The sequence below is a fragment of the Neofelis nebulosa genome, chromosome 15 (genome assembly GCF_028018385.1).
Source record: "Neofelis nebulosa isolate mNeoNeb1 chromosome 15, mNeoNeb1.pri, whole genome shotgun sequence".
Lineage (NCBI taxonomy): Eukaryota > Metazoa > Chordata > Mammalia > Carnivora > Felidae > Neofelis > Neofelis nebulosa.
In genome coordinates, this window is record NC_080796.1 from 69,889,737 (window position 1) to 69,902,927 (window position 13,191).

Here is a 13,191-nt window from a genome sequence, read left to right on the forward strand (position 1 = left end):
GTAAAAAGGGGGTTTCCTACCAATGCATACTTGTTCCGGTTAACCATTCCCTGCTGCCCAGAGTTACTACTTTCATGGGCCACCCAGAGCGGGACAGCTCTTTGAATCGTGTGCCAGAAACAGCTAGATGCCGTCTTTGCCATCCACACAACATCAACAAGGTCAGGAAAATTAACCCTTTTAAAGTCTGTTTGGTTTATTTTCTTTTTCTGTGTGATGACTATTCAGTAACCGAAGATGCTTCAAACGAGTCAGTTTTGGTGCACGAAACTCTCTTACTTTAGATGTGAGATGTATGTACATTTCATCACCAAGCGCCTTCAGACAATGCTTAAGGCATACTTATATTCAGCACACTTGTGTATTATAGATTTTTTCACTTGGACCCATACCTATATGGCACAGAAGGTCAATGCTACGTTGAACATCTGAAACCACACTAACAACTTTATTATGGAAACGTGGTCTGTTCTGAAAGAGTTCTGTTTCCTAAATTTAAAATGCTTTGGAAGTCTCTCATTAAAGTGTCTCTTTGTCTGGCCAGACTTAGTTTTGTGGGACTTGAGAGAAGCTCGGTTAGAACTCGCTGTCTTGCTTTTTTCCATACCAATGACAACACAGTAACGCTCAAGGTGTACAGATCCAGGCCATAATGTGGAAGTCAGTCACCAAATACGTTCCAGGTGGTGCTAGTAAGGTTCAACTGGGGAGTTTCTGCTCCTCTGGAAGATTCCCAGCCTGAGCAGATCTTCAGTCTTGAAGTGAAGGGGCTGCAAATGACAGGGTCAATCAAGCAAGCTTCCCAGGACCATACGGGATGGAACAGCAACACCGCCAACGTCTGGTGCAGGGGGGCACGGGTCAGTCCTTCGGACCGCTCGTGCTGCCCTCTCAGCTTTGATGCTTTCCCATCCGTGCCAGACTTTCTCTAGAAGAAACAGTTCCTGGCTTTTGATGAGTTTCATGGCCAGTTTCTTTTCTCCTTTCTTCTTGGTGTCTGGACAAATCCCAACCTGTTAAGATACTTTGATATTTCTTCATTCCCTCCAGCTCTTTGTTGCTTTTCTTCGACCTAAGTCTTTTAAAGCATGCTTTTTTTTTTAAACTTGAACACTTCCCAGATCTGCCCAGTACTACTTGGCTTTCTGTTCCAAAAGCCTCCACGAAGAAACGGACACAGATCTCCTCTGGCTACTCCTCAGGATATTCAAGTATTTGAGCTTTCTCCATTCTCAATTTTGCTGTTTGTACCGTCCAATTTTTTGGACACAAAACCGTCTTGATAAAATGGGACCATCGTCTGTCTCCTCCTTCCAAAATCAATCAGTCCTCTGTTCACAGAAATGAGAGCCATCCCCCCCCACACCCCCTTCATCCTCAGATGTAAAAATCATTAAGTCATCAAAAAACATTTTGTCTTTGTCTCTGGGGCACCTGGGTGGCTCAGTCAGTTGAGCATTCGACTCCTGACACGGGCTCATGTCACGATCTCACGGTTCGTGGGATCCACCCTTATGTTGGGCTCTGCACCAACAGTGCAGAGCCTGCTTGGGACTCTCTCTCTCCCTCTCTCTGCCCCTCCCCCACTCTCTCACTCTGTCTCAAAAATAAATAAGTGAGGAGCACCTGGGTGGCTCAGTCAATTAAACATCTGACTCGATTTCAGCTCAGGTCACGATCTCACAGCTGTGAGATCGAGACCACTTCAGGCTCTGTGCTGGGCACGGAACCTGCTTGGGATTCTCTCCCTCCCTCTGCCCCTCCCCTGTTCACGCACGCATATTCAAGCTCTCACTCTCTCTCTAAATAAACAAATATTTTTAAAAATAAATAGATTTCTCTTTTCCCCCCCAAATCTCTATTAACTCATGAGGGCTTACAAAACAACACCTATCCCCAACCCCGTCCTCTTTACTGTTCATCGAATGCTACTGCATAAAGCCTCCGAGACTGTCATTATCAGAGTTACTGGGTACTTCTGTGTCCCTTCAAGAGTAGGCCCACATCTTGAGATGACATCTACGTAAGTCTTACTCATGCTACAGTTGTTTCCGTATCCACTGCTTTTACTAGTCTATACTCGTATTCATGTTCGCATCCCTGGCTCCTTACTCACTACCTGGCAAATTGTAAGTACCTTACAAATATCTGCCGGATGTGTGACTGAATGAATAAATAAGCACCTTATATAATAGCCTAGATGCGAAAGGAGCACACAGCACCTGAGGCAATCTGGCAGACTCCATCACGATTCCAGATATTCTAAGGTATGAATTAGAATACTTAGACTCTAATAAATATATACGCACAATATATACTCTTTCTACATATATACATGAATACATGTTATATGTATACGTTTTAAATCTATGTGTTTTACATAACTATATTTTTATATGTGCACATAAACATTTATGTGTTTAAAATGTATATCTGGTATATATTTAATATGTATATATATTTGTATAACTCAAAATAACCTACATGCCCATTAATAGGAGAACAGCTAAAGAAATTAAGTCAGCAGTTCTGTGAAGCCCTGAGGACCCCAAGATTCTTTCAAAGGGTCAGCAAGGTTCTCCCCTTTTCAACTACATACCTATGGGTATCTAGATTTTCTTCATTTATCTCAACCAAAACAATTTATCACAACAGATTACAGGAAGAAACAGGAGAATAGAGCTGGCTTCTATCAAGATTTTTGGCAAATATAAATAAAATCATGCTACTCCTCTCACTCAATTTTTGAGGGTCTGGAAAATAGTTATTTTCCATAAAAATGTTATTTATGTTTACATGGAATGGTTCCGTATTCTCTTTAATTCTTTTTTAATCTTTTAATTTAATTTTCTTTTTTTTTGAGAGTGAGAGACAGAGCATGAGTGGGGGAGGGGCAGAGAGAGGGAGACACAGAATCTAAAGCAGGTTCCAGGCTCCGAGCCGTCAGCACAGAGCCCGACGTGGGGCTCGAACTCTGCCTCACCACCGATCTGTTTAATCACTTGAGGCTTTCTCCATTAAACGACATGATTTTTCCACTAGACTTAGGGGAAGAACAAGGAAGAGGAACGAGTCTTTCTTCTCCTTTCTTCTTACCTAAATCATGTCTCCGAGGAAAACAAAACAAATCTGTTTTTCCCTCGCTTATGACTAGAGGTGAAAACAATGAGAACTAAAATTTTTAGTGTTTGTATCCAAAATAAATAAACAGTGTTTGCAGACAAAACACACTCACTTCATGGGTCCATAGTTGAGCACTATAAACGCCAACACCACCATCACACAGATAGCTCTTCGTTTCGGATTAGGAACTTTAAGCCTCTGGTTCTGAAAGAAATAACCATGTCAAATACGGTTAAACTACACACTAATCTCGCAAAAAGCAACGGGTAAGATAAGCACACTCCTCTTCAGCAGTTATTAGTTAAAAAATAATAATAATAATAATAATAATAATAATAATAAACAAACCTCAAAGGTGAGGAAATGGTACCTTTCACAAGGCTAGAGCGCAGCCTTCTTGTTCCCTAATGGTAGCAGAGAAAAACAAAGGAGCAGGAGAAAAGAAACATAGTGGCCACTGTTGCACTTTCCTCTTCCCCCCAAAAGGAAAGAATCCAACCATTTAACACTTCTATGGGTCTTCAAAGAATTTTCAGATACATCTGTAGTCCCCCCCCCCCGCCTCCCCCCCCCCCGGCTCTTTAAATCTCCAGTGCACTCAGGGCAAAACAGAGAACCCCAATGGAAGAAGCCCACTCATTGGGCACAGGCATCCATTCGGTTCCAGACAGCGTTGCAGTGGCAAATCCTGAAACCGCAGGTTTCAGGAACAGAATCAAGGGGAAGGTCGACTTTATCGGGACCAGCATGGCAACAACACGCAAAAAACATAATGGGGGTCAGGTGGACAGAGAAACGATTTAAAATTTTATTTTGTGTTTTCTTTCTAAAATTTGTTTTTAACCGTTTATATATTGAGAAACAGAGAGAGACAGAACATGAGCAGGGGAGGGGCAGAGAAGAGAGGGAGGCACAGAAACCAAAGCAGACTCCAGGCTCCGAGCTGTCAGCGCAGAACCCGATGTGGGGCTTGAAACCACAAACTGGGAGATCATGACCTGAGCCAAAGTCGGACACTTAATCGACTGGGCCACCCAGGCACCCCTGTATTTTCTTTTTTAAAAGGAAAGCCCTGGTGGGACTACTGAAGGTCCTCACGGTGATTCACTTAGTCAGAAAGAGAGGGGTACCCCGGAAACACAGCTTTTGAACGCAGGTTGGGAGGTACAATTCGCGAGCTCCTTTTCCCAATGCTTTTATTCCGACTGCAAATGCTTTAGGGCTTAACGCGCCCTCTTTTTCCTAGGACTCTTAGTTTACGCAATTTAAAACGCACACCATTCCCAATGGTTTCTCAGGAAAAAAGAATGCTTGAACCCATCTTGTCGGGGCTGCGTCGCTGGCCCTCACCTCGGACACCACTTCGTCCAGCTGCCTCTTCAGTGACCCGTTTTCCTTCTTGAGCTTCTCATTCTCCGAGAGCGCGGCCTTTAACCTGGCCTCCAAGCCAAGCATATATTCTTTCTTCTTCTTGCGGGACTGACACGCGGACTCTCGATTTTTTATCATACGTTGCTGTCTCCTTAGTACAGCAATCTAGAAAAAGTTACAATGAATCAAAACATTCCAATTTTAGAACCAGATCAGAATAGACTGATTTTTATTTAACAATTATTTTTTGTTCATAGCAAAAAACAAACAAAACAAGCGACTAAAAAAAAAAAACAAACGACTGTTACGTTTGCTTTAAAACGTATCTGTTCGAAACACAGGTTACGTTTGTTTGAAAACAGGTTTTAAAAAATATTAAACAAAGCAAAATGAAATCAAATGGTTAAGGCCTTCTAAAACCTAAATGTGAAATGGTTTCTTCTGATGTTTTTCTAAGGCTTGTTTATTGATCTTCCAATTTTCCCTTTAGAAACTCAGGGGAAAAAAAGAAAAAGAAAAGAAACGAAACTCAGAAAGTGTCCTGACATATACATATATGTACCTATCCACACACCTTTAGACTCAGGCTCTGAATTGACTGTTTTCCAGAACCCCGTATCCAACGGCTTATAAGGCCACTTCTACGTGCAAAGTTACCATCACTTCAAATTCAGTTCCCACAAACTGAACTCATCATCTCCCTCTATCTGGATTTATCTATCCATCTTCTCTCAGGCATAAATGCCTCTCAAGATATCTAGGAGGAAGTGACCATCAACTTATTTTTCCTTCATTCCCCATATTTATCCCCTCTCTCAACCCGATTCACTCACTAAATATGCACTGAGGCTATGCTAATGACCAAGTTTCTTGCCGGGACAGTGCTGTCTCACTTAATCTGTTCTCTCTATTCCTGCTGTCACCCTCCTAAAGCAGGCCCTCATTACCACATCCCTACAGGCTACTGCAATAGTCTCCTACGTATTTTCAATGGTCTCCAATCTCTTCCTGTCTGCCATCCGCAAGATTAGTCACCCTGCAAAACAAGAACAACAAAACACCTTGCGATTCTATTGCAGAAACAAGCTATTCATGCATCATAGTTGGCCACCTGTTTTCAAGGCCTTCCATGATGTGACCACCTCCCTAAATAACCAAACCTTCTGCCCTAACCCAACAACCATTCAATCCACACCCAAATTCTTATCATTTGAGGCTACCCCCCAATCTCCACACACACCTAATTCATTCCTTTAGCCATACCACCTACGCCAGTTTGTAATGCGGTCTCCTCCACTAACCGAAACCTCAGGGTCCTCCACACTGTGCTTATGCTGAACCATCTTTCCTGAATGTCTTACGCCCTTATAGTTTGGAAAATATACCTGAACCCTTTAATGTTCTCAACTGTTTCGGGAGTGTTAACTCTCTCTCAACCTCAATTTTTTACATTAGAAGCCAAAACTATGTAATTCTACATTTTTGCTTACTACCCACAATATCTTCCAAAATCACAACTTACTGAGAAAAATTATTTGCGTCACATTTTCTAAGTGAGAACTTATGGAACCTATTTGTCCATAATGAACTAACAGCATTAGTCTAATTTATTTGAGGCAGAGGGTGAGGCAGCAAAATTAAGTCCATAAAAAGCACCAAATAATATTAAACTGATTATTTTTAAAGTGCACAGATGACTGAACTACTGACTTTATATGTTTTGTAACTGACTTTAAAAAATAAACGTTCCACTCTGTGGCATTCAATGGCTCGGTGAGACCAGTAAACAGAATAATATTGATTTCTTTTAAAATAATAACACAATTCCAACCCCACACAACACTTCCTCGAAAGAGCCAAAGCCAATCTCTCTGCACCAAATACTGTCAACAAACTTTCAATCAGAAGCTACAAGGGAAAAAAAAAAAAACTACAGGAGATGTCAAAAGAGGGTGTTTTTCTCTTTTTTCCTTCCTTTACTGAAGCTTCATAGGAATGCCAACTTATGTAACCATCATCGGCAAACCTTCCCTAAGGAGTAACCATCCCACTCTTCAGTAACACGGTGCGCACACGCACACACACACACACACACACGCAGCAGCGGCCAAGCCCTGATGGATGATTCTTCACCACGTCAAAGCAGTCTCTGGACAATGCCACTTTGTTCAGTCTACTGTTATTCTTAGTGCTCTTCATGGTTACTGAGAAGGCCAGGGTCCATAATTAATACTTAATTCCAGCGTGCTAAAGTATACAGAACACTGAACAAGCGCATGAAAGAGAAGGTTCCCAGATGGAAGAGTTTATACTAACGTTAGATAAAAGGCAACCTTACTTTAAAGGCTAATTAATCTGCGGAATTTAGGGAGGCTTACAGATGGCACACCATTTAATAAATTTCAAATAAGGATTAGGAATTTCTATAAACAATAAAAGCACCTGCACATTATACAGCATGAGAGTTTCAAAGGCTGTCAGTGCACATGCCTCATGCTAAAAAAAATGAAAACCACCTGTGGCCATTCATTGCTTCCCAGAGAAAAAGATACAATAGTTCCAAAAATAAACACTCAATACTACCAATAAACACAAAGGATAGAGAGTAAAAATAAATGAAACCCACAGGAATTGCCAAACATAAGAGTTCCAACTTTACATCTCAGCAAGCTATCTTCAGCTATTTGAATGTATAATATTTAAGTTATTCTGTATTTCCTAGACCAAAAAATTATGATTTTCAGACTACACCCACACCCCCACACACACACACTCATGGTGTTTGTGTTTCTGGTGGGGGGTATATTTTATAAGAAAAATTACACTGTAGTTACTATTTTGTATACTGATTTTTGCATGAATGTATTATGATCATCTTTTTTAATTTATTTCTTTTGTTCATTCTTTCTGAGAGAGACAGAGCACAAGCGAGGAAGTGGCAGAGAGAGAGGGAGGGAGAGAGAGAATCCCAAGCAGCCTCCACACTGTCAGTGAGGAGCCCAATGCAGGGCTCAAACTCACAAAACGTGAGACCATGACCTGAGTTGGACGCTTAACCAACTGAGCCACTCGGGCACCCCGGATGTATTATGATCGTCTTTGACATGCAATGAGAACGCATGGTATTTCAGTTATCTTGATGTTCTATGTCAATCTCCTCCTGTTGAAATTATTACAGTTTTCGAGATTCTTTAAAATAAGCCTCCTCATCGGATCCACTGTTGGAGAGTGGACGTGCCACAGCTAGAACTCAGAGCAGCTGACTCCAAGCCCAGCACACACAATCCCGGTACATAACAGCCCCACACTGCTTTTTATACCAAATGGGAAGTCCTGAATCTCAACATGGCACCCTAACCTCGTGAACTCCGTGCTTACTTTCATTATGTACCTGTCTGAAAAGGAAGGCTATGGAAACACGTGTATCTACAATGCTTCATCTCCTGTGTTAGCAGTCTGAAAACATAAAATCAGTACTCTGGCTCATTAATCAATTGGCACATCTCACTTAAGGGCTGTCAGATGCTATAACAGGACTGAAATGAGCGAAGAGGTGGTCAGTCCCTGCTTCTGATCATCCTGCTTCAGACAACTCTCCCATCAAGCACTGTGCTCAGAAAAGGAAAAAGGAAAAACTTCACAGCCATAAAATACTCTCCCTTTAGTGCCACTACACTGTAAAATAAGGCGTTGCATTATTAAACGAACATTTGACTGTAAGAAAGACTTGTAGAAAAGAAGAACTTTCACAGATGAACATGTACTTTTGCTTTTCAAGGCTCCACCAATTTGAGTCAAAATTCCAAATCCGTTTGCATTTTGTTTAATTTTAAAAGTTCACGATCAAGCAATACTATATTATGTTCTTATAAAAAAAACAGACCATCTAGACTTTTGATTCTGTGATGTTGCTAAGAAATGAGCTTCAAAGTCCTGTATGGCTAAATCAGATACAAAAATAGGTTATTTTAATGCTACAAAATACATTCCAACATCTCGCACAAACTCAAGCCAGATCAAGTACTGATCACCATGGATGAAATCACTGGCTTAATGGGTGCCATTGCCTTGGTTCTATTTCTTATTTCGGTGAATCTCTCCCTCTAAACTGATACCTAAAGCAGAAACGGTCACTGATTAACCTCTTCATCGTATTAGACAACCCAATTTTTCCATTAAATAAAAGAAAGAAACTTTGTCTCTTTGAAATTGATTTAAAAGCCAATTTCTGATTTATATAACACACACATTTTATAACCCACACATTTCTAATTTACGTAACATATATTACTGCATATCACAGTAAATATATTTACAAATACATTCCAAAAAAACGTGTACAGCTAAAATCATTAGCAAATTTAATTTGTGGCAACTTTATTACTATTCCTTTTTTTTTTAATTTTTTTTAACATTTATTCATTTTTGAAAGGCAGGGAGAGACAGAGCACGAATGGGGGAGGGGCAGAGAGAGAGGGAGACACAGAAACAGAAGCAGGCTCCAAGCTCCGAGCTATCAGCACAGAGCCCGAAGCGGGGCTCGAACTCACAGACCGCGAGATCATGACCTGAGCCGAAGTCGGCCACTTAACCGACTGAGCCACCCAGGCGCCCCACAACTTTACTTTAAATATTCAAATCAATTAAGTATTCTAATTTGATTTCTCTTGGGAATCTTAAGAATACTCCCTTTTGGGGGCACCTGGCTGGCTCAGTCCATGGAGCCTGTGACTGCTGATCTCAGGGTTTTGAGTTTGAGCCCCATGTTGGGTACAGTGACTTAAAAATTAAAACTTCTAAAAAACAAATGAATAAAAATAAAAACTCTTTTAGGGGCACCTGGGTGGCTCAGTCAGTTAAGCTTCCAACTCTTGATTTTGGTCATGATCTCATGGTTTGGGAGTTTGAGCCCCACGTCTGGCTCTGTGCTGACAGTGTAGAGCCTCCTTGGGATTCTCTCTCACCCTCCCTCTCTCTCTCAAAATAAATAAATAAACTTTAAAAAAAAAGGGGGGGGGAAGAAAAAGGGACTTCGGTAGCTCAGTAGATTAAGCGTCTGACTCTGGATTTCAGCTCAGGTCACCATCTCATGGTTTCACGGGTTTAAGCCCCACATCAGGCTCTGCGCTGACAGCAGGAAGCCTGCTTGGGATTCTCTGTCTCTCCCTCTCTGTCCCCCTGCCCCCACTGACACGGTCTCTGTCTCTCTCAAAATAAACTTAAAAAATAAAGAAAAAACTCCTTAAAAAAAAATATATATATATACATATATACACACACACACAATACTCCCCTTTTTCTCATAAAATTGTTCAAAACAGAAAAGGGGAAACTTTCCACTTAAACTACCTGTACTCTTCTCAAATCTCATGACAGAAAGCCAAAATTTCATTGTACTCCTTCTATTAAGGTGTGTGTGTGTGTGTGTGTGTGTGTGTGTGTGTGTGTGTGTGTGTTATACCCAGTTCCTGGTCACCCAAAATTAAATAAAGCAGCTTCATTGCTGGCCACCTGAGCCATTTAACTGGCAGAGTCAAGGCAATAATCTTCACCCTACAAACTTATTTTTTTTTAACGCGGAATGCCTTTGGACAGGTAGTATGATTTCACGAGTGAGAAAAGGTAACAGACGCAACCCCTGCTAACTGCAGGCCCGGGCTGCCCTACGCAACCGCCTGTTCTGAGCGAAGGGGAAGGACCGGCCGAAGGCAAAGGCAAAAGCGTCCACCAGACGCTCTCAGGCAAACCGCGCAGTCGGGCACGGCCTCCTGAAGGACGGGGGACGTCCTATGTACAGGGATCATCAGGGATCCTCGGAGCAGTTTCCCCTGCTTCACACGGCCCCAGAAATAAGTGGAGCAGCCACCTAAGAGTAACAGTGACTGAAGTCACAGATGACAATACAGTACCGGAAACTGGTGTCCTTAATTCTTACTCTAGGACTGCAATGAAGTAACTGGAAGATCTGAGAAGAATCCTTTCTGCTCCCAGGGCCCGTTTTCACGGCGGTAATAAAAGGGGTTAGACCAGAATGGTGTTCTTGAACCTATTTGAACCCAATAGCAAGTAGCATGATAAATTTAGTGGGTCATAAGAGACTTAAAAAAAACTTGACAGAAAAGCACAGGATAAAATAAAAGGAAACAGAATGCTTTAAATGTAGTAAGAGCTTACTTCCTGCCTCCCTAGACCGTGTGTGTTGAGAAAGATGTAAAACACATTTCTGACTGTGGACTGTGGGCTGTGGACAAAAACTTGAGAGCCACCCTGTGAATCCCCTAAAGGTCTCATTCAATCTCAAACCAAAACGGTTCCAGTACTGATGCTAACCACCCATACTGAACTACCGCATATCCCAGAAATGACTACTGCATCATAAGATACGGATAAGACTAACTTTGCTGTCGATTTTGAGATCACCACATTGTTCACCTAAGATCAGTCTCTATGCTTTGTCTCTCAACTTACAACCACCTGCTGAAAACTTTTACAAATTAAGAGAATACATTTATAGAGGGAGAGAAAAGGCAGCAGCAAGTTTTAAGACGTAATAATTTGAAATTCATGCTGCATCAGGGCTGCGTTGAAAGTAAAGCCCCGTCAATGGAGCACAGAATAGTGACAAGAGCACTGGACTGAGACAAGGCCTAGGCTCGAATCCTAACTCAGATGGAGCAGGTCAGATGATCAGGTGAGGATCACACAGCGAATGGACACAAAGGTTCTTTGTAAACTACAATGTACCACACATACGGAAGGTTCAGTAAGGGGAGCTACCCTGCAGCTACGAACAGATCGAGTGAGGAGGCAAAAATTCTGAACTCCATCGCCAATGTGCCTCACAGCTGCTCAGATAAACTGTGCAAATAAAGCAATATTGAAAATATCTGCCCACAACCCAGCTCCTATTTTCAGATTTTAAATTTTAAAAATGACTTACGAAACAAAAACAGACAAAACCTGGGAATCGCCTTTAATCGCTGCAGAAGCTGAAAAACAGCCCAAGTATAATTCACACTCCTCCAAGATCCCTCGGTCTGCCCCTTACTCTGTATGTATCGGGGCTCTCGTTCACCTCAAAGGGCTGTTAGGAAGCTTAAATATCTGTGAGTCAGGCACTTAGACAAGTGTGGCACACACTACTTTATCAATGTAGCCAATCTTAGCAAGATGACCTTGGCTAAAACACCTAACCGATTCCTTCCACGGTAAAATGGGAATCAACAGTACCCGCTCTACAAGGATTTTGTAAGAATCAAATAGGTCTCTGTGAAAATAAATGATTTATAACCCAATATGAATGTGAAGTACTTACCAAACTGTATTAGAGCCGAATTCCCCTACAGCATCAAAAAGACAAGGATTATGGAAATGTTCCAGATTTGAAGAAGCTACAGACAGATAACAACCAAATGCAGTATCTGGCCCTTGACTGGTTCTTGTACCGAAAGGGAAAATTTTCAATAAAGGAGATTATTGTGTCAACTGATAAAACTGTAATACTGACAGTTGATTGAAGTATTTTACAAATGTAAATGAATGAAGCTGATAACTATAACTATACTGTGGGTATGTAAGAGATTATCCCTACTCTGAAAAAATACACACTGAAATGTTTGGTGGTAAAGGACTACAGAGTATGTAACTTACTCTACAATAGTTCAGGGGGGAAAACTGAGTATGTGTGCGGATGGAGAGACAGGCAGAAGGAACAAACTAATAAAGCAAATGGGGTAAAATGTTAACAGGTGAATGGGTGAAGGTACCAGTGTTCTCTGGAGAATTTCTGTTTCTGCAATTTTTTTTTAATTGTTTTCTTCAAATTTTTATATAAATGCTAGTTATATATATAACATACAATGTAGTATCGCCTTCGGCAGAATTTAACGATTCATCACTTACATCTAACTAAGCATCTTACATGCTCAACACAAGTGCCCTCCTGAACACCCATCACTCCCCCAGCCCATCCCCCACCCGCCACCCTCCACTGACGCCCGGTTTGGTCTCTATTGTCAAGAGTCTCTTATGGTTTCTTTTTTTTTTTTTTTCAACGTTTTTTTATTTATTTTTTTTGGGACAGAGAGAGACAGAGCATGAATGGGGGAGGGGCAGAGAGAGAGGGAGACACAGAATCGGAAACAGGCTCCAGGCTCCGAGCCATCGGCCCAGAGCCTGACGCGGGGCTCGAACTCACGGACCGCGAGATCGTGACCTGGCTGAAGTCGGACGCTTAACCGACTGCGCCACCCAGGCGCCCCTAGAGTCTCTTATGGTTTCTTGATTTCGGCTCAGGTCATGATCTCATGGTTCGTGAGTTTGAGGCCCGCGTCAGGCTCTGTGCTGACAGCTCAGAGCCTGGAGTTTCCTTCAGATTCTGTGTCTCCCTTTCTCTCTGCCCCTCCCCCGCTCACACTCTGTCTCTGTCTCTCTCAAAAATAAATAAATGTTAAAAAATTAAAATTAAAAAAAAGTCTCTTACGGTTTGTTTCTGCAACTTGTAAATATTTGAGATATCATTATGAATATAATTAGTATTATCGCCATATACAAAGCCTAACACCCATGCACCCACACACACACACACACACTTGCAGAGCCACAGAAAATTTTAACCCTAACACTTAATCCTTGCATATCATTCTTTAACCACTCAAAAGTTCTCCTCCATTAATAATTAATATTCTTTCACAGAGT

General features: G+C 41.6%; 1 protein-coding gene across 4 annotated transcripts in view; it reads right to left on the reverse strand.

The window, feature by feature from the left end:
• Positions 1–13,191, reverse strand: part of ATF6 (activating transcription factor 6) — a 206,687-nt gene that overhangs the window by 156,367 nt on the left and 37,129 nt on the right. For all 4 annotated transcript variants that reach the window (XM_058700497.1, XM_058700496.1, XM_058700495.1 and 1 more), the window contains exons 8-9: positions 4,474–4,659; positions 3,236–3,327 (exon numbers count right to left, since the gene is read on the reverse strand). In XM_058700497.1, the coding sequence (XP_058556480.1) occupies positions 3,236–3,327; positions 4,474–4,659 (278 nt within the window). The remainder of the gene's footprint in view (positions 1–3,235; positions 3,328–4,473; positions 4,660–13,191) is intronic.